The sequence below is a fragment of the Lates calcarifer genome, linkage group LG21, assembly GCF_001640805.2.
Source record: "Lates calcarifer isolate ASB-BC8 linkage group LG21, TLL_Latcal_v3, whole genome shotgun sequence".
Lineage (NCBI taxonomy): Eukaryota > Metazoa > Chordata > Actinopteri > Centropomidae > Lates > Lates calcarifer.
In genome coordinates, this window is record NC_066853.1 from 26,004,581 (window position 1) to 26,027,312 (window position 22,732).

Here is a 22,732-nt window from a genome sequence, read left to right on the forward strand (position 1 = left end):
TTATGGTTTGACCTATCAGTAGGACTTGCAGTGGGTATTAGGGTGTGCTGTCATAAATCAACTGAGCCCTTTGACTGAAACCTAGAATCAGCCGATCAGCATTATAAATAGACTGTACATGTAACTGGATGCAAAAAAGTAGAATTATTGTTTAGTTATTGTTTAAAGCCAACATGGTTCTCAGAGGGACAGAAGTAAAAACACATACAGTACAAACATGTACACACTCAGGTCTTATGGTCAGGGGAAAAATAATGAAATTCATTGTGTGTGTTTGCACCATGTTCAACCATCAGTGTGTCTGCTGTGTGTGTATTTCTCTTGATTCTCAAACAATTGTGTGTGATATGCAAATGATCAGCTAATTCTAGTGAATCATTATGTTACCCTGCATTACTGCACTTCTCATTTACCTTCAAGTGTTGATTTGGAGGCTTATCCCAAAACTGAAAATGGTTTCATGGGTTCATTAGGCCAAGCTTAACCTCTATCAATAAAACAAGCACAATATACACACCAGTGTAAGACCTTTTATTGTTTTGTATGACTGTTTTATTCAGCTTCTCCCTCACTTTATACCAAAACATTGTAGTCCAGTTGTGAGATGTGTATGGTTTTGATTGCCGCAGGGCTTTTTTTGTACTCTAGGACTCTAAAGCCTAGTACACCTGAGGAAGCAGAGCTCTGTGTGAGGTGAAAGGCTCCATTTCCACCTCTTAATCGATAGAAATGAGTGTTCTTAGCTGTAAGCGGATCATGCTTTTGTGAAATTATGACCAAGTGTCCCCCCTCCCCCTCCCTTTTCTATGTGTTGCCTCCTGTCTCTCTCTTATCTCGCCATTATTTTTTCTACCCTTCTGTCTCCCCTGCAGGTTTTGGCTTTGTAACATTTGAAATTGAGGATGTGGTGGAGAAAGTCTGCGAGATCCATTTTCATGAAATCAATAATAAAATGGTGAGTGGCTCCCATCACATTTCAGAATGTCTGAGACAGATCTGGATTAATATTTGATTTTCCTTGGTTTGGCATTGAAAATGATGGTGGAAACTGATACATGACTGGGCAGGATGGAGACTGTCTTTTACACACACACACACAGACACACACACACACACACACACATAAAATTTGACCCACAGAACCACCAGTGAGATATTGAGACATGAGGGACATGGAGGTCAGCTGTCCTTTCAGTGCAGCCAATCACTAACCATGAAATTGTGAGTGTGATCCCAAAGCACACAAAAGGGCAGAGTGAGGTGGCCCTTCCTCTGCCCCTATGTCCAATTTCGACACCAGGATGCTCTGCAAATTAGACCGGGTTTGTCGTCGTACAGGTGCAAAAGGTCACTGTGGACACAGGGCCCCAACAGAGGGAACCAGGTATGGTTAGTGTATCTGCCCCCAGCATTAAGTTGATGGCTGAATGTGCACAGTCTTGTGGCAAAAATCTTGGCTTGCTAACCCTTTTGCTTGTAAAAGAAAAAATAGCATCTTTCATTCAAAAATGACAAAAACAAAATTGACCCTCACTGATGAGACAAGTTCACCATATCCCTGACAGGAATAACATAACCCACACCTCTCAATGAGACACTGGGAGACAGTGTTTCTCCTATACAAATAAACTTGCCTTCCTTTGTTGGTGGTTTTGCTTTGCCACTTGCAGAGCAAACACTAATGACAATACACCACTTGTGTTAAAAGAGTCTTTGGTTTGTGTCTCAATGAAACTCAAAACACAGCCTTGATTTTGAGCATGGAAGTTCACTCTTAGTTTCTTAGTTCTTTGTTAAACATTAGTTTTGATTTTGTATATGCACAAGGCACAAAGATGAAAACTTACATTTTGGCCAACTCTGGCATATCAGACATTTAATTCATAGGCATTATGCTGTCATGAGCATGCCCTGTCAAATAAATGAATAAACCAAATTCCAGTTACTAGCTTTTGCTGGAGCTTTCAGCCACCTGTGGGGCCTTCATCAGTATGAGAAGGCTGAAGGGAGCATAAAAACCACAGTATACAGGAAACCCACTTCCTCTCAGTTTGAACACCAGCCACCACTTAACACCACATTAAAGATCATCTTGTTACTAAGAAAGAGGACAGAGAGAGCAGAGTGCAGTGGATCTGGGGGGCACTCAGAGCCTAATGGGTACAAGGACTAGATGATAAGAATTCCACTCCAAAACAAAAGGATTCTCTGGCAATTTAGTATTACACTTCTATAAAGTTGTTGGACTGACCAGAGACAGATTTGTTTTAAATGGCCAGAATCAAAGCTGCAGAAGTCGAGATATCCAGACTTTTTGACATGACTAAAATAGGTTGAGTGCCCCTTTAACACCAGAATAGACACATCTAAATCAACAAGCACCAGCAGAGGCATGTCTCTCTTACATGGCTGGGTAGTCAGAACATTCAACCAAAGTCTTCAAGTTAACACTTCTAACACAAACCATTCAAAACCTTAAGATCTCCTCTGTATATGTGGTGTATGACATTACATGTGACAGCTGTGGGGAACCCTACGTGACAATGAGACTGACTAAACTATAGCACTGACAACAGCACTGATGGCACGGCAAGAAGGTTCAAGATTCAAGCCCTGGTTTACCCGGGTTTTTTTCTGTGTGGAGTTTGCGAGTTCTCCCTGTGTGGGTTCTCTCCACTCCAGCTTCCTCCCACAGTCGAGAGACATGCAGGTTAACTGGTCACTCTAAATTGCCCGTAGGTGTGAATGTGAGTGTGAATGGATGTTTGTCTATATATGTCTGTGATGGACTGGCAGTCTTTTCAGGGTATACCCCGCCTCTCGCCCAATGTCAGCTGGGCTCCAGCCCCCCTGCGACCCTTAACAGATAAGCAGTATAGATAATGAATGAATGAATGAATGAATAATTCTTTCTAATACAACCACGACACTGCTACATCTGTTAAACTTGTCCACAGACAGCATGACAGGCAGCATTATAATGCAGTTTAGGGGTGATGACTATGCTAATGATCAAACGTCATGACCACCCACCTTCTCATGAGGTTGAGCCAAGTGATTTATGAGAAGTGTGTGCAGTTAACAGAGTTTAACGACTTGTAGCACTCATATCAACACGTCAAAAACAGAAGTTAAGGATTAAGGATTAGAGTTTTTTTGTATGAAGCCCAGTGTTTTAAACTGACCAAGGAGAATTGTGGGTAGGTGGGTGGTTTTTTAACTTAACATATCTCAGTCTTTAGTTCACTATTTTTATAATTGGTGTTGATCTAGGGGATACGATTCCCCTCTTTGCACACATATAGCAGCACACACACACACACACACACACACACACATCAGAATTCCACACATGGTCTTACCTCTCCTTAATTATAAAATGATCCCATGCAGCTGTCAATGTGAGCTCTTTTTCCCCGGTCTTATTATTGTCCCTGAGTCAGCATGCAACTGCCATCATCCAAACAACCCAGAGTTTCAGACAGGGGGAAGAAGTCCTGCACCCGCTAGCTATTGATTTTCACATGATAGCACATCACATGCTTTTATTGTTTGGGGAGCTCAACAGTGCTGACCATGATTTCTTTATTTTAGTCAATATCTCCCCATAGAGAGCCTGTAGCCCCGATCCTCCTTCCACACCACTCATCGACTGGCCTGGTTTAAATTGGGCTACAGGGGAATTGCATGCATTGTTAACAACAGCAGGGGAGGGCAGGCAAAAAAAGAGTAATAGAGAAACATAGAGAGAGAAGAAGAAGAAGAAGAAATACAGGCTGGAATCCCAGCCCTTGCAGGCATTAATACTAGATTCTAACTTGCTCTGTAAAGCAGTAGCAGTGTTTTTTAATTTGCTTATGTTGTTTGTTGTCAGTATGGACTAATATAAACCCCCATTTCCCAAATGCATTGTGAAAATCCAAGAGTACTGGCCTACTGCAGAACTCAACAACAGGGGAACAAAAACTGTGGCTGGTTTTATAATACGTCTTTCTCATAATGTGCAATAAGTAAAAGGAGTAGAGAACCTTTCATATACAGCGCAATGCAAATAATGCAAAAAGTAATGCATGCGTAATACTCACCCACAAAGATACAGCAGCTGAAGCTTTACTATGGCTGGTTGCAGACATATTTTAGGATGTAGGTGGGTTAGTTTGAGGTCCTGTTGGGGATTTGAGTTCCACATCTGAGGAAGCAGACAACCAACCACCAGGATCCTTTTTTTTTATCTTTTTTATTACTTGTTTATAACATCTGTCAGCTGTGATCACTCAAAACCAAATTTCTGTGGGAATTATCTGTGGAACATGACCACAGATATGTCCCATTTGCACATGTACAAAGTCCATGTATGTACAAACCATACACACGCTATTTGTGACATGTGATTTTGATGCAAAATTGCTTCTCATTCATTCTTAATGGAGGCCTGAGACTGGAAGATTACAAGTTTAGTCCCTGGATGGACAGGATAGATCTAGGTTGGGAAAGTGAAACAGCAACACTTCACTGCCATCACCAAGGTGCTCTTGAGCAAGACTTTTATTCATCAATGGCTCCAGTGAGCTGCTCAGTGGTCATCATATCATATCATCATACTGTGGTTGTACATGACAGCTTCCAGCTGTGAATGTGAGCAGGTTGTTTCACTTAGACCAAACCTTGGTTGGATAAAAGAGCAGAGGTATACAGTAGGGCTGAACGATTTATTGAAATCAAACCACAGTCGCAATTTGAGCAAAGACTGCCAGATTATTTTTACAACAGAGAGTCAGTGGACGCGTCATTACACGTTTTTAGTTGCCTCACAGTTCACACACATAGCATCAGCAACAGAGCAACAGAGTGACAGGCTGTAAACTTTACAACAAGATCTTGTCTTAAAATGACCAAACCACAAACTAACTGTGAGTTAGATACTTGATGAAAACGGAGGGAAGAGCGACAGAGCGACAGTGCGACGCAGGCAGTGTGAGTCACTCAGATTCTCTCCACTCTGGTGTCATGTTCTACTTGCATTCCCATCCTGAGGACGGACACAGCTAAAGCTGGAACTACCGGTGTTATGACGAGTTAAAACCGATTGACAGTGTCATCAGGCCAACAAGAGCAAGAGCTGTGACCAAGACGCCAACTTTGCCTGCAGTGTTTCAGCTATACATATTTTGTAGCAGCGGCCTGCCACACAGAAAATTATTGCTGATATTAAAAAGTTGTAGAATACCCGGTTAAGCCGAGAAGGAGAGAGAGAAAAAGAGACAAAAAGGTAGAATGAACTACCTAACATTAAGTTAGGATTGTATCGCATTTTGTATTTTCTACTGGGACAAATCCTGTAGAGTTTTAATGGTCTGTGTCTGTTTCTACCTGCTCTCTGTGTGCCTGTCAGTCTCCTGTCATTCCCCCTCAGTGAATCAGCATTTGAAAAATCAGCACAGGCAGCAGAATGACTGATGTAAAGTTACTGCAGAGAAGGCAACAGAACATAGTGCTACTGTTTGTTGTGAGAATTGTTCTATTATTCAGTTTTTTTTTAGAATAAATGCATTTTGGATTCGTATATTTTCATTGGATTAGTACACAGAGCAGCTAATATTTCAATGATCTCTTAAATGGTAATGCTCCATCACATGTTTTACATGCATATAGTGAATCCTGGACTGAAGCTTGACTTTCAGAATTACACTGCAAGTCAACTCGCAATTGTAATATCTGTCAGAAAAATCGCAATCAGATTTTTTCCCAAAAACTTTCAGCTCTAGTACACAGGCACCGCTACAAACCAGCTAAAACCTGAACATAGTAAACTTTTCAGAGTGCTGGTCAGTAGTTGCCTGCTCATCAGTTTAAGTTGATGATGATGATGTCTCAGGTGAGGGCTTAGACAGTGACAGTTTTGTCACTCTCCCAGGCAGGATGATAATGTTGTGGTTCAACACAGTTCACAATGCAGTGGAAGTGCATATGATTATTGCATGGTGACTAGACAGCTAAAGTGGGCTTTACCAAACCTGAAGAGAAGGAACATAGCTAAATGTTGGTAGTTCTGATAGCAGCCTTCCATGGCCACTTCTGTGACCTTGTCATTAGTCTCTCTCTAAAACCTCAAGTTTCTGGATTTTCTTGGTTTTACTGTGACAGCAATCTTTAGGTGTTCTGTAACAGAGGTCACAACTTACTGCAATAAGCTGATTGCAGATTCAGCTCCACATCAGTGGAAGCGATGTGCTCTGCAAGAGCCATAGAGCCTGGCAAAGTCTTCTTTGTAATTAAATATTCAGTCTTCATTCTTTAAAAACAGAGAATACAGAGCCAGATTGAGTGGGAGAGGAGCAGAAGAAACAGAGGGAATTGGAAATAATGATTCAGGGGAAATGATGATTAAGAAAAACAGGAGTTTCTGAGGCTGATGGCAAAAACAAAGTTAAGTTAAATATAACAGACAGATACTGAAACAGCCAAATAGAAGGCTCTTGGACATCCACATATTATGCAGTCGTCTCTGTGACAGTGCCAGCATCATAGGTGGAACAGTACAAAGACCAGAAAAAGAAAAAGGGGAGAGACAGAAGCAGAGACATAATGGAAAGCAACACATTGAAGTTGTAGCATATATTACTTTCTTTCCCCTTAATGGATCCCAAAGATGGCAGTGTAGATTAATCTGTCTGTCTAGAAATCTGACTTGACATCATCCAGTCAGATTAACAGAACTTTAGTGTGAATATGTATAAGAACACAATTTGTAATGATGATGGTCACTGACCTTATATCAGGTATCAGCCATTAGTTCAATATTTCAATTTCACACTTTTTCCCTATATTGCTAGAACCGGTGCGCCTCTAGAAGATCTCTTTTTACGATCTAAAAACCTTTCTTATAGCACCACATCCAGAGCACACTTTTTAACCCAAATGACTGTAAGTTTAACTGTTCAATTAGCAGCGGTCAACCAAAGCATGGTGCAGATTAACACAGACCCCTTACAGTCAAAGACCCCCATGTTTTCTGTTTGTAATTTGGTTGGCGATTGGTCTAACTGCAAAAATGTTTGGGAATTTGCACCTCTGAAGTGCAATATCAACTTAGATGGATCCTGTAGGGGTGGTGGTGGGGTCATTTGGGCCATAGACAGGAAAGATATTTCCTGAGGCCGCCTAACAGTTTAATCCAACAATGCTTACAAGCACAAGATTATGGCTTTGGATACTGAGATTACACATTCTCCCTATGTCTGCATGGGTGTGCCCTAGACTGTAACATGATAAGCAGTGTAGAGAGGGGATGGCTGGGTGTTTCATTATGGAATATCAATAGCTGCAAACTGTTATTCTTTGTTTCAACATTTTTACTCTTCACTTATCAGAAACTGAGGGAAGATAAAAATCCAAAATAGGATGACAAGATTTCTTCTAATATTTGACATGAAAAAACAGCCACATTTTTTTCAAACAACAGTCTCACTATGACTGTGAAGAGAAGAACTAGAGATTTTTGTGGAGAAGTGTATTTACATGGTGCAATCAAAAAGTTCAGAGACTGCAGCGAGAGTGCAGCACAGTAATGCACATGCAGCAGGAGCAAGCAATAACTTTTATGAGTCAGTAAGCTGTGCTACATCAAGTAATCATTTGGACTGTGTTATAAGCATTTTTTTGACCACTTGCAGGGTTGCATTTGCAATTTCATTTGTGATTTCACGCTACAAAAGCTGTGTCAAAATCTATAAGAATCTCTACATCAACAGACATAGGATGAACCCACCTTCATGTTGAGGATCATCCCTGGTGATGAGAAGTGGGTCTACAGCTACAACCCAGAGAGAAAGCAGCAGTCTTTACATTAGCCCACAGTCTCCAAGACTGGAAAAGTGCATCAGGTCAGGGGTGAAACCAAGACCATACTTGTCATTTTCTTTGACATTCATGGGGTTGTGCATCGTGTCTGCGTCCCCCAGGGTCAGACTGTCAATGCTCAATTGTCCCACATCATTCTGAGGCATCTGAGGGAGGACATTTAGCAGAAGCAACATCATCTCTGACGGAATGGTAATTGGATCAAACACAAAATGCAGATGGTGCTTGACGTGCTCACACAACGTAACTTCAAGGGAACATATTTATTGCTGATTTCAGGTCAATACTAAGTAAATTTAATCTACTTCATAGTGTTCTTTGATGATTATATGCAGTACTTGGAGAAAGTACTGTCCTCTCAGCAGGGGAAATTCCATGAATCTGTCCACTTGACAAGACTGGCAGCAAATTACACTTGGGATATACTTGAACACTAACAGAAATGCACAAAGCCAGGACAGGCTAAACATAAAGATTTCCACCAATTTGAACAGATGATTTTACTGATGATTTTAGTCTTTTACTGTCAAGAAGAAACATGTACCTTCTGACTGAGTAAATACACTTAACTCACCAAACAACTGATCAATGGCAGTAAACAACCCCGCAAATCTTACACAAGTGCTTATCCTCAATTGTTTATGTGCCAAAACAAACATGGATTGCAGCTAAAAGCTTGCACTGTTTACAGGTAATGCAGTTTGCTCTGAAAAGGCCAAAAAAGATGATAAAAGTTCAAGATTAGGCTGAGATAGAGAGGTGTGGGCAACATGGTCTGCACAGTGCAGGGGGAACTGGAGGTAGGAGAACTTTGTTTAACAAAGCTAACTTCAGGCTAGGTAAAGATAGCAGACTTCAGTGAATCCTGATGTAGATAAGGTAGTGTGATGTTACTGGTCCATTCAGTCATTTACATAATGTTTTACAATAAATATATGTAACTGATCAAATCAGATCTATTGTATAGATTACACCTACAAATCCAATGTAACTCAGAATAGCAATTTTTAATTGTGGTCAAAAAGTGTCATGCCCATATCTGCATCATTTTATTTTTCTATGTATTTCTCTATATAGAGGTGTGACTGAGAGGGCTTCAGGGGGATGTTCAGGTTGACGTGTAAGGACCAGCATTCCCTGAGAAAAGCTTGAGTCTCTCCTTTCACAGCTGGACACCTGAATGAGTCTAGCTTGCTATCAGATCTTACAGACCATTTATTTTTCATTTCTGATGGATGTTTGTACATAATGGTGTTTCCTAATAATTGTGATGGAGAGCCTATAAATCATTATGTTGAATTTTAGAATGGGGCAGCTTCCATTATAGCTGCAGAGATTTGTGAAGCCCTGCATTAAGCTATAACAGATAATTGAAAGGTATACTTGTGTATATTATAAGATTCCTATATTTTCACATACATTTCAGTTTGATTTTCATCCTCAGGTTAATGTATTCCTTTCTTACTCTGTTCCCTTTGTTTCATTCTACAGTTCAAGGACTGTATTCAGTAACACCACTTTAAAAGATAAAATCCATTTCAAATTTTGCACTTAAAAAAATTGTGTCTAAAAAAATTACTGATTAGTTTTAGTATTAAATGTTCAGTTCATCAAAGCCATAGAAAAGAAAAAGACTTCTCCCTCCATTCAGGTAGTTTTGGTTTATTTGTCCATGTCATCCAATCTATGTATCTCTGAGATTTTTTGAGACTGTTTTCATGGCAATACAATGCATTTAGTTTGTGCTGGTCATAGCAAATTACATTCAAAAATTCAACAATAATCTCTTTTCCAAAATACATCCCTGTCACTATGGAGAATTCACAGAACACACTGGAGAAAGGTGTGATTCAGCAAAGTCTGATTATTCCGTGTAATGGGGGACACTGATTTTTATTTTAAATGTGTTTTTTAATTAAACCCTACAATGCTGTTATATTGAGGTGGAGAAATCTCAAGACAAATATTCTGTTTAGATTTCTCTCTAAATATCAAGTTAGTCAATACAAGGTTCAAACAACTTGTTTTAGAGACTCACTGCACTTAGTTACATTCACATTTTCAAACTCTTAACAGCATAAACTAACTTCACTAACACTCAAAGTATGTGACTTGCCAAAAGCCCAGGAGGTTCCTGTGATGGACAACTACTAAGGCAACGTGCTTCAAACTAGACCAAGTCAAAATTTAATGAACACGATTTATGACGCTGAGGAGTCAGAGCTTTACACCACCACATTTCTATCATACCCACAGCATAGCAACTTTCATTAAGCCCGTCTTCATCACAGGCTATTGTCAGGACATTTTATTTCATGGCATCAGACTGCAGAGGTGTTTTTATGTTTAAGATATTTCAGTGTTTGTACCCATAGGTAAGATATACTTACATTCAGTCTCAGTCTAGTGTAAAGTAACATGAGCTTTTAGAAACTCCATGGACCTCAGGCAGTTTGTTTAGCTGTTGAGGTTGGTGCTCCTCTCCCACTGGGCCTCTGTCTCAGTAGCTGGACGTATTAAGACCTCAATAAGGAGGGCCTCAATTTCACCTCTGCAACTATGACACTTCACTTGGTACTTAACAGCCTCTCTACCTGTGACCAACAAGCCTCATTCAAGCTTCTACTTCTGTCAGCACTTACACCTGTTTTTGACCAAAGCAATATACACTTTAAGACAGATTCAAGAATTTCCCTCATGGGATCAATAAAGTACATCCATCCATCCATCTATCCATCCATCCATCTATCCATCCATCCATCTATCCATCTATCCATCTATCCATCTATCCATCTATCTATTTATTTATTTATTTATTTAAGGGCAGCTGAATACTTTCTATGCTCAACTTTCCATTCTGACCCTATACAAAACTGTATAAATTGTCATGAATGTCTGCATTCTCTTCCCTCAAAATGATAATCTTCTTATCCAAAATCTCCTCCTCTTTTCTTCTCTCTAACTGGATTTTTTTCTGTATCCTTGCAGAGATTCTGAACTCTTCTATTAGTTTGAACCACTGCCTCTTGTAGATTCATGTTCTATTGTCTGACCTCCTCATTTTCTTGCTGTGCATTCTCTAACATACACTTCTCATGCGTCAAACTTTTTGTGATTTTTTTTTTCACTGTACTGCGTGAATTTGCGCTACAAGTCTGAAAACTTCCACATGATACAGTCGTCTGACTTCTTCCCCTCTTGACGTACAAGATCAAACTCTGTCTGCAGCCTTATTTCAATGTCTTTCTCCTCAAGTCCTCAACAATTTGATCAACATCCATAACACTTGAACTTGCACTGTCCTCTTTTGTAGTTCAAACACATCTGCTGCTCATTTTCTTTCTTTCTCCTGGGCCCCAAGCAAGAAATAACTTTCAAAAATATCAGGTGAACAGTGAGTGGGGAGACTGTCCTCCTGTAAGAAAACAAATCCATAGTTTGTGTGTACAAGCAGTTTATTACAACAAAGTTCATACTGGGAGGTTGGGGTAGATAGATGGAAACAGGACTTTCACACAGGAGACCACTGTTTCTTTCATCCATGACTGTTCCACCAACTTAACCACACGTTCTTTTTATTGGAACTCAGATGACAAAGGTCCTTTAACCTTGGTCATTGTGTCATTATTATTAAGTCATTAACCCCAATCAAGATTTTTTCCTAAACCAATTAGTTTTTGTGCTTCAATCTAACTTTATTTTTACCATGACGACAAAGTGTGTACAAATGTGTATAAATGACCTATATACAGCTGTTTAGGTTTTCAAAGTGGTTGACTGGACACAACAGCCATAACCCTGACAAAAGTGACATGTAGATTATGAGGTATGAATATTGATTCATTTATTGAAAACTAAATTATGTTAAAAACTTAAAATAACAGTGTAAATATGGACACCAGTCTGCTCCAGCATGAGTTTTGAGGCCTGATGACATTTTCCCTGCTAATGCACTGTCATTACAATTGAGCTGGATTAACTCATCTGTTCATCATAGCAAAAAGTTTTTTTTTTTTTTTTTTTTTAAGTCATAGAGGCCCATGCAATTTGACTTTTCCTTTATACACAGTCCAGTGTAGAGTTTCTCTTTAAAACATAAGCAACACACGAACAGACAGACAGACAGACAGAAAGAGGTTAGACTGAGATAACGGTTTTTTACACATACTGTAATTGTGTAAGTCAGAATGGGAACAACAGCAGGTGTTGTCTTGTGTTACTGGTAACTGGTCTTCATGGCTCCCCGCCTGGATGTAATTGTACACATAAAGAATAGGGAATAGCTTCACCCCACACTCTGTGGTTAGGACACACACATATTAATAACAGCTATTATAAGTACATACACACACCTTTTTTGATCCCCTCTGAGGGAAGCAAATCCAGATCAGATCAGAACGCTCTGGACTCTGATCTGTTTCAACATCTCATTTTCTGACATCCAGACCCACAGAGAATTTCTCCTAAGTACACAGTACAGATGAGATTATAATTTCCTCTAAATGCATAATTCCCTTATTCTGTAAATGCCAAAAGGAAAAGATACTATTCTTGTCATGCGTTTGACTGCCTTTTTTCTGGATCTGTGGTGAACATGTTGGAAAACCTCATGGCATTCTGGTGTTGAACAAATGTCAGTGTGGTATTGTAATTTTGACTTTAATACAGAAATAAAGAGTTGAAGGTTAATCCACACAGGATGTGTGTTTTTCGGTTATCTGTCCAATGTGTGTCTGACATATGATATGCTTTTATTTTGATTAATAGAGCACACACAGGCTGTGTGACAGCTCACATTGTACTTTCACAGTTCAAGTCCATTTTCTTCTTTTTGTATGCATAGTGATTGTGTATTGTGTGTAAGTGATGTACACGCAGTTCTGAGCCTGAATATATCCTGTGTAGACATACAGGGGGACTGAAGCTGCAGCTGTTACCCTGTTAACATGCTGTTTTTACGATGCAGCCAGTGTGGCCAGTTTGTCGGAGTAAAAAAAATAGTAGTGAACTGAAACTAAAAACTATAAACTAAAGTCATAAGGATGAGTGAGCCCTCACACGTTAACATCAACAATGTGGACATAAAAAAGTGCAGTGTCTTTTCTGCTCTTGTAGCAAACTTGGCATGTTGATTAAATTTCAGTAAAACAGTTTTTAAGGATCCAGTTTTACTCTTGCCCTGACAGTCTCATATTAGCTATTACCTGTCCTCTTGAGACCAATCAAATGACAACTTGACTTTGGCACTAGGCACATATTTACACACAGAGCCTTACCTGCTCTGTCCTCTATCACAGGCAGCACTTTGATCCATTTGAGACAACAGCTGGAGAAAACAATCTGGTTTCTTACCCCTTGCATCCTAGAGTCCATAACATAACTGAACATAAATGCCTTCCCCATATAGTTAATCTAATATTCATTACTGGCCAAACCCCAACTATGGAGATCAGCTCAGGCATGTCCACTGTATTTGGAATTTCCACTGACAACTGGAGGAAAATGAACAACTATTTCAGATACTCACCCTTTGCACAGTTCTGGTTGATATGCACTTGTCTAGATTCTAACTGTAGTCTCCAGCAAAAGCATTTAGGACTTAGGCTACATCTTCCCTTTAGACACAGGTTTTGTAGTTTGTCCACTATTGTTTAAAATCCATATAAACAATATTATTACACAGACACAGACTTTTTATGCAGATGATACAATCCTGTATATACATGGCTCTTTTCCATATCAAAAAAACAGGAGCAGTATAGCACTTAACCCTCTTAAATTTTTAATTCATGCACTGCACAGATGTTTCAGGCAGACAGCCTTCTTCAGTGTGCAAACTGACGACAGTGTTACTACACACAGGTGAGCTGTATAACTTTTTAATGGAGCACAACAATTAAGGACTTGTGTTTTAAACAACACTCACAGCAATGATCTCACAGCAAGTAAATGTGTTGTTGTTTTTAGCTAGCTGGAGGCAGCAATGCACTTCCCATACCTAGGCTGTTGGTAATTAAAAGAAGACCAAATCACAATAGAGACTGGGTCTATTCCATAATGTGTTCTGAGCAAACCCAATCACCCAAGATGTAGCTGGCCCTTCAGTGTGGCCCAGGACACATTCATGTACACACTGCTTAAAAATGTGGCCAGACCACCTCTGAATGTGGTCTGAGTGATTGGATCTCAATACATCATGGGTGCATTCACACCTGTACTCAGAGCTATCCACTTGTGATTGGATCATCCAAGATGCATGTTAATGCCAGGTATGAACAGGGCGACAGAAGACACGTTGCCTTTCATGTCGCATTTTTTACGATCAACCACCCCTCATGAGTATCCTCATGCCCATTAGCAAGTGACCTGTGACCAGCTGTGACCCCCCTGAGAGGGCCTTCCTGCAGCACTATCCACTTTAATTGTAATAATTACAACCTCCCTCCCATTCACTGCTAACACACTCTACTATTTTCATTTTCACAAGAACTTTGAAGGGTAAAGTGGTCTTTGGCACATCATGGTTTTCTGTCTCTGGTGTATTGATTGAGGCATAATGATGATATCGGCAAAGCCATTGAAACAAAAGCTCTCTGACCTTAAGCAAATGGCCTTAGTGCAATTCAGGACAAATTAGCATATCCGATATCCCCCCTGATAAAGGCAGTAACAGTGATGTAGGGCAAACAATGCAGAAGTACAAGGGGGAGAGTGTGTGTGTGTGTGTGAGAGAGAGAGAGAGAGAGAAAGAGAGAGAGAGAGAGAAAGCAGTCCTACTTTAATATGAGGAGTGAGGTAATGAGAGAGAGATGAGACAAGAGAAATTAAAACATTAGTTGCACTTGCAAATGGCATGCAACAGCTGTGAGACGGATCCACCAAAGCCAGCCTTGAATAATAAAGGACCTGTAAATGTATTGTAAGTGTCTCATATCTAAAACATAAAATTTTTAATATTTCAGAAGCTGCTCTGTGTTGATGTCTTTGTAATAATTTGTCATCCATTTGTAGTTAGTTGTTGCTAGTCCTGCATAACCATAACCATCTCACCAATGCTGTGCCCACATGGTACACTAAACAAAACATTCTGAAAAAAGTTCATTGTAAATAAGGGCATGAGTGAAAGTGACAGACTGATGTAAGCAAATTGTTAAGTATCGTTTGTATCAATATCTGTTGTCAGCAGTGTTATCTTTGTGGGCCATACTCCACAGGTAGAATGCAAAAAGGCCCAGCCAAAGGAAGTGATGTTTCCTCCAGGGACGCGAGGTCGGGCCAGGGGCCTACCATACACAATGGATGCCTTCATGCTGGGCATGGGCATGCTGAGTAAGTACCCAGTTTGTGGGTGTGCATGCATTTTTATTTGACATAATTTAATGTCTTTCTTCAACTACAGAATCACATTGGGTTTAGTAGCATAAGCAGCACTATCACATTTCTTTGACTTTGAAATGCCTGTTTGGTATTTTCTTTCCAAGCACAACACACACAGCACTGAGGATGCAAGAGTACATACAAAACATTCAAATGAGGCAGTAAAGAGGATGTTTATGGCAATGCCTTAGTCGTGTCCCTGAGAACACACCATTTCACAATGATCACAATAATAGTCATTAAGCAGATAATGTGGTGACTCCATCAACAACAAAAACTGAAAGCATGCAGGAAATACAGTGTGTGAGTATGGAATAATGTTGAATGTTGACTGTGAATAAACACAGATTTTACCACTGACAAGTAGACATGCTTACATTATTACCGTATTAGAGAGAACATGCAAACGCCACACAGTATAGCCCTGGGCAAACCGGGGTTTGAACTGGGAACCTTCTTGCTGTGAGGTGACAGTGCATCAGTTCTAATACCCTTTAAATAAATTGGAAGTCTTTAACAAATACAAGCTAATCACACATTTGATTGAATGAATGATGATTTTATTACATGAAAGAATAACCATACCACACTTTCAAATTAAGAATTTTGAGTGAAAGACATTTTATATAAAAAGAAACAAATAGACATCAAGGAGGTGTCACTAGTATCACTATGCTTCAAAGTCATCAGATTGCCATAAACATGTTTGCCTTTACACAGGGCTGGACAACACTAAAAGGCAGGCTATGCCCTTTAGGTTCCTCTCCCTAATTCAGCCTCATACGTCACATTTCAGGCCACACTCCCTCATTTACATTGAGATCAAAAGCCAAATGGTTGCATTCTAGCTGTGTATTACTCATACTGACCACATAGTCACTGACATAGTTTTACACTTTGTATGTGGACAGAAAAATGTGTGTTTTTATTATACAAGCTGAAATCAAGTCAGTCTAAGTTTAGATGAATTTCTCTTAACAGTCATCTCTTGTCTTCTCTCCAGGTTATCCTAACATTGTAGCTACATATGGCAGAGGCTACACTGGCTTTGCACCAAGCTATAGCTACCAGTTCCCTGGTAAGTTCTCATTTAAACTATTCAATTCCTCCTCTTATACACACAAACAAACTTACACACACACAAATATGTGTGTCAGATCTCAGCAGGGTTCTTCAGGATGACAGTGTAATGCTGTCACATCAACCCTGCCTTACCAGCTCTGCTTAAAGGACAAATTCTCTTCCTGGCAATCCACACACAGCAGTCTAATCTCAGTGAAATGCAATCCCCCTGTCTCTCCAAATTTGATTTGATAATGTGAAACTAAACTATTATTTCCCCATTCACTACCTCTGAAGATGTTTAAATGGGAAATGCCAGAGCTACATCTAGAAAGCTAGTCATTAGAAATCCACACTTAACACCTGGTTTCGTGGTTTATTTGGCAGAGTGGGAGGTGGGCTGGTGTGCCATTTCCTGGTCTTGCACTACTGCCAACTTCTGACACTGTCCTCTGATATGATCCAGAGAGAATCACCACTACTTTGAAAATAGTTTTGCAAATGTTACATTAATTCTGAAGAAGTCTCAAGATGGGGGCTCACTCTTAACACATCACCATTGTTACATAACTGTCTGCACTCTCTGAGGAAGTGCTTTGGAAACACCAGGTGACCTTTTCCTTTATTACCATGAACATGATGAGCAAGGTTAATCAGAAACAACTCAGTGTTGGCCAGGCTTCATTATGCATACTCATATTTACACCACTCTCAAGCTCAAGAGGAATAAACCACTGTACCCTTATGGTCATAATAAAGAAAAAGATCTCCAGTCAGTCAGCAGTGTGGCTCTTTAATGGGTTTTATTTTACATTTTAAGAGATAAGCTTCATTAGATTTACACAGACAGTACTTGTTAGCTGAATACATTTATTGTTAGTTTTGTGTTTTCATTGTTGGATTCCTTAGCGAAGGGCTTGGGGCTAAAAGGAACAGCTGGGCCCCCTATTATGTCGGTTTATATTGTGGTGGTTAAGTTAAACTATTAACTTCTATCCATTTTTAAAAAAGTATGTTCCTTTAATCTTTTTCAACTCACTCTCATTTCGTTTTTTTCTTCATTTGCAGAGTCAGCAGATACAGTAAACAACAGAATTACAGCATTCATATTAGAAAGTCATCTACTAGGAAAATGCAACATCAAATGTATGCAACATTTCAGCTTCATCAAATCAACCCTGCAGTTTTGTGTTTTTGTCAGTGACTTGACTTCCAGTGGCATGATTGGAATCAATCAGGAGTTGAGTTTCTCATCATGTTGTGTGTTTTGAACACAGTCTAATACGTAACATGTCTTTGTTTTTGAGCACCAAAACACAGACAAAGAGGAAACTCCACAGAGACAGGCTGGTTGGATTCAAACCTGTGACCCTCTCACTGTGAGGAGAAAGTGATGAGGAAAAACTGAGCTTGATTCCTGCAGTTTGTCAAGGTCACTGTTGCACAAACTAGCCGAAGAGCTCGCTGCAGCCAGAATTCATGTCTCAAATTATATTTGTAAAATCTTCACACTGCAGTGACCACATCTGACCGCACTGATTAAAAAGCAAAAGGCTGGAAATGAGCTGAGAAACTGAGCAGTGCTGGAGGAGTCCCATGGTGTGACAAAGCCAGGGGAAACAATATTAAAATGCATCAGCCTCAGGACTGTGCCGCCTTCAAGGCCACAGACCACAGTGCACCAGGGAACACAGCAGGCTGCTGTCATTCTTCACACACACACACACACACACAGCTGACGGCCCACTAGGGTTAGCCAACACAGCTTGTCATATCCCAATCTCCTCCAACTGTGATATCGCCTCCAAATGCTCTTGCTCATCAGCAGTGGTTGCTCCACATGGCTGAAGGACGGATCGAGGCCTGTACCTTGAGTATGTAGCTGTAATCACAAGCACAATGCTTAGTGTATTGGCCTCTCTGTAATAACATGGACGGTGCTCTTTTTCCATGACATTACCAGATAAAAGCCAAAAGTGTATGTCTCTGCCTTCAGCAGCTGAACAGTAGGTCTGCCTTGGCAGCACATCACACTTGTCTATCTTTCTTTTCATTCCTGCCTCATCCAATCTGGAACCCTTTATAAAGACCCTGTTAGGGGGCAGCGGATTGCTTTAGGTTAAACTTTTTTGGCTTTGCTCTTAATCCCATTGCTCGTCCTGTGAAATGATTTTTCTTTTCCCCCTGTTCTTCCTACTCAGTCACTTTCCCTGTGATTTCCTGATAGCACCACAACGACCTTGGTGCTTGGACATGAAAGGTGAAAAGCCTTTTTTCTCCCCCTTTTCCCCCTCACAGTGTTGAGGGATTTAGAATAGTTGGCTCACCGTAGAGGTTAAAAATCGACTGTTGAGAAAGCGAGGAGCTCATCTTTTTCTGAAGCACTGCCTATAATCCTCACCGGGGACTCAATTCAGAGGAGGTCAAACAGAGTGGCTCGTGTCAGTGTATGTGTTTGTGGGAAGGCTGTGAGTGTTATTCTGCCTCTCCACTTCTACTGCAGCTGTTTTTGGCTCTATTTAACACTATTTTATTACAGGCTGATTCAAAGTCAGCTTCTTCATTACCTTATCTTATTTTCACAGCCAACTTAGTGCTTCCTTGAATGTAGTATGCGATGTGTGAAGACGACGCAGCGCTGATGGCTACAGTTGTGATTACAGTCTATGCTTCCATGTTGATATTGCTTTGGTATATCTGGATGTGTCATCACTGATTTCTGTTTTGTTGGTCTCTATGCACTGTGTGTAGTGAATATGAGAGATTTACTCCATATGTACCAGCAGACACAAATTGTGACACACTCAACAATAAGTATCTTCAAGACTTTGTCATGACTGTAGAATATAGTCAAAACTGTGTGCTCTGCTGCAGTAATGTCAGTTACATTTGGACTACCTTTCTGTTCCTACGGTGAGATATCAGCGGGAGGAATGGCATCATCCTCAGCATTCCCTGTCCACTCACTCTCTCCCTTTGCCCATGTTACACAAACCAATAGTCTCCTTGTATTTGTCACGGCCCATTTTTGATAGAAGACATGTTGACCTCTGATGAGGGCTGAAGGTTGTAACACAGCAGTGCATACCTGTTTATACATGTGTATGGCAGTGAAGCAGCAAGGTCACAGCCTTTAAGAGGCAACCTCCTCTGCAGGCACAGCTAATAAAAGCTCTCCCTCTCTACTTTCTCTATTCCCTCTTTCTCCAAAACTGCCTCCGCTTTCCTGTTTGGTGAGGGCCATGCCTGGAATTGATGTTTCAGTTTTGATTAGTGCATACTCAGTAATGCAAATACACATTACTGGACACACACACACACACACACATACAAATATTCATCCAGTGTTGCAAAGTAGTGTTAAAACTTTTTAAAAACAGATACATGAGCCCTCTATAGCTGTATTGTAAAAATTGAGTCTGTCCAGCAAAAAAAAGAAGCCCATAGATTGTCTGTGCAGCAGCTTATTACAGCACATAAGCTGTGTAGTAATTACAACTATGAGATAAAGCTGATGATGAGTATGAAAGGCAACAGCGATGACACTTATTTTTCACTGTTTTTCTTTATGTTAGAGCTTTTATCCAATCAGATTTCAGCCCTGTGTTTCCAAGTTAACAGAAATCTGCCTTGAGGCCTTCAGAATCAACAGTGCAGGCCCCGGTCATTTAAAATGAATGGCAATGAAACTGTTGCCTCGCAGATCCTTTAACCAATCAGATTTCGAGTTGGTGAGACATCTAGCAGGTCTACCATGACGTTGACATTCCCATGTCAGAGAGCGTATTGGTCAGAGCTAGCAAACCACATCTATAGCTACTAGCGCAAGCTAAAACATGCTAGTATAGACTTAATAATTGTTTTTTCAACCCACAATGGCCGTGGAGGCTAACGCTGAAATTTGCTTTAGGGCTGAGAATGTCAGCTCGACAGAAGCAGTTCTTTTTATTTGTCTACAAATAATCAGCAGTTTCAGTAAGTAAAATACTTCATACCTATATTTTTATTGTCTTTGTCATTTCATTAGTTAATATTGATGCTTCTGCTGGAGATGATGTCTGTGACTCAGCTGTGGCTGCAGTGTTTGGAGACCTATTGAACTGTGGTAATCTGGCTTTTATAGCATTGCTTCAGTGATGGCATTTATTCTGGCGACATGACATGTCTGTCTGTGATGCAAAGTTCTGTTATACTGCGTTTCTGTATGTTGTTGATGGTTTCTATAGCCGTGACATCATACTGACGGTATTAAGAGGTGGGTAAATTCAGATAGGACACCAGTGAAGGCCTAGGTGTGAAATGCACAGCCCACCACTGGTTGCATTCATGCTAAATAAAAAAAAAAACAGAGCACTGGTATCACCTATTGGACACAAACCGCTCGTCAGGTGAAACGTGATTGCAGATTAGTTATTTTATACTGGGTGGATGTGTTGACGTGCTGTAAAACATCTTTATCATGGATGATTTGACACGGGACAAGTACGTGGATTCAGTGAGGTAACATTAGCGATGTTTCTCCTGTTGGCCTTTATGCATCATCCTATGGCAATTTGGAGTATTTTTCCATGTGGTTGAATGAATTAGTTGTGTTGCTTTGCTGCACAGACACAAGTCTGACTTGTTCTTGTTGAACATCACTCACCCTAAATCTGAAACACTTCCAATAACAATTCCAGATGATGATCAGTTTCGATGGACTAGCTCCTCATTCTCTGCTCTAAACATGTGGTTCTTTGTCTGCCTGTTGTCTGTTGTTACTCCTCTATTCTAACCTGTCGCTGCAGCAGTGGCTGGCTGTTAGTTTGATTTGATACGCAGCAGAGATTTCTATGAGCAGAGCATTTAAAATATCAATATCACAGACAATCAGGTTTGTGTAATTGCGGGAGGCTAAAATCGTGATCATGATTAATATATGATTATTTGTGCAGCTCTAAAACAAAGCCTGTGTCAGGAGGACGTTGGGTTGGATGGATGGAACAGTTCATTTCCCGTTTGAACCCAGTAGTCAATGTTTTTTCCTTAATCCATGACTGTTCCACAACCAGTTGTAACTTAAACCACCATCTTTTCCTAAACATAACCAAACTGAGACTGTTCAGCAACATTAACCATATGTTTATTATTGTTACCATGACAATAAAGCTCTGGTGCAACTGCCACTGGCAGGCTCCTGTGGGTCGTATCTGAGGGTAGGAACAAGCAGCCATTTAGGTTGGAGGACTTGTTATACAAATTAAAAATAAGGTGAAACAATTTAGCAGAGTCATCCTTATGAAATTTAATTCTAAGACAATTATTTTTATATACTAAAGGTTGAGAAATTTAGGATGTTTTTATGGATATTCAGACAAGGGGACAATGAGTGAATAGATGTAAGCTGACAGATGAGGTAAACACCTTGTCCTGGTGTCAGAAAGCTTGATGTGATGTTCACTGTTGGTGCTGAAACAGCTAATGTTGACATGCCAACAGAGCAGACTTTAATAAGAGACTATCCACCATTCTGAACTGACAGACCTGACTGACTGACCTCACTGACCTCGCAGAGAGTGAATGTGACAGAACGATACAGAGAGCATGGGACTGAATGAGAGTGCTCCACAGTGTGGGCTGATGTGTGTTTGCTAATTCATCACAGAAATACAGCCTGGTCTCCTACAGGTGGGAAGGATGTCATACCACATACATGCATACCCTCTATAGTCTGCTGTAGTGCTGCATAAAGTTTCATTTGGACAAATATATTTTAAAAGCTCATTGTCTTTGAATTTTCCAGAAACCTTAACCTGAGGATGTGACAGTTATGTATAGTGTGTTTGCCATCTTTCCAAAATCATATATAACCTTAAACACTGATCCCATAACACATTTTTCATATTCACAAACCAATCAACCTTATTAATTGTCTTGTATATAAGATACAGCATGCACATCATTCAGATCACTTTGGAACATCTGCATTATGCACTGGATGTATACACTGCCATCTAGTGGGTGGACAACACAGGCTAATCATGTGGGTTGGCTGAAATTACTAAAAACTTCATTTTTATTTTTTAAGCCAGTTTTTTAGCAACTGTAACATGACCACAATTTACTTTCACAGATCACCCGTTAAACAAATTTAGACAAAACAAAAATCTCAATGTGGGCTAGTAGGTAAGTTCATACTGCCATTTAGAGCATTCACAATCTACAGCAGTGTTTTACATGAGTCTTAGCAAGATTAAAACAGGCCCTCAACTTATCTGGATGCATGATATGAAGACATGGATAAGAGAAACAAAGACGACTACTGGTTTCAAACAGGAAACCAACAGTGGTCTCCTGAGTCCAACCGTCCCCAAAATGTGGACTGTGTTGCTCTTCACACTACATCACTTGACCTCCTCCTTTGCTCCCACACTGACAATCCTACATATTTGTA

The 22,732-nt window shown here is 40.1% G+C and overlaps 1 protein-coding gene across 9 annotated transcripts in view; it reads left to right on the forward strand.

Moving 5' to 3' along the window:
• Positions 1–22,732, forward strand: part of msi2b (musashi RNA-binding protein 2b) — a 225,078-nt gene that overhangs the window by 169,576 nt on the left and 32,770 nt on the right. For all 9 annotated transcript variants that reach the window (XM_018701510.2, XM_018701503.2, XM_018701534.2 and 6 more), the window contains exons 8-10: positions 873–955; positions 15,075–15,189; positions 16,241–16,315. In XM_018701510.2, coding sequence (XP_018557026.1) covers positions 873–955; positions 15,075–15,189; positions 16,241–16,315 — 273 coding nt within the window. The remainder of the gene's footprint in view (positions 1–872; positions 956–15,074; positions 15,190–16,240; positions 16,316–22,732) is intronic.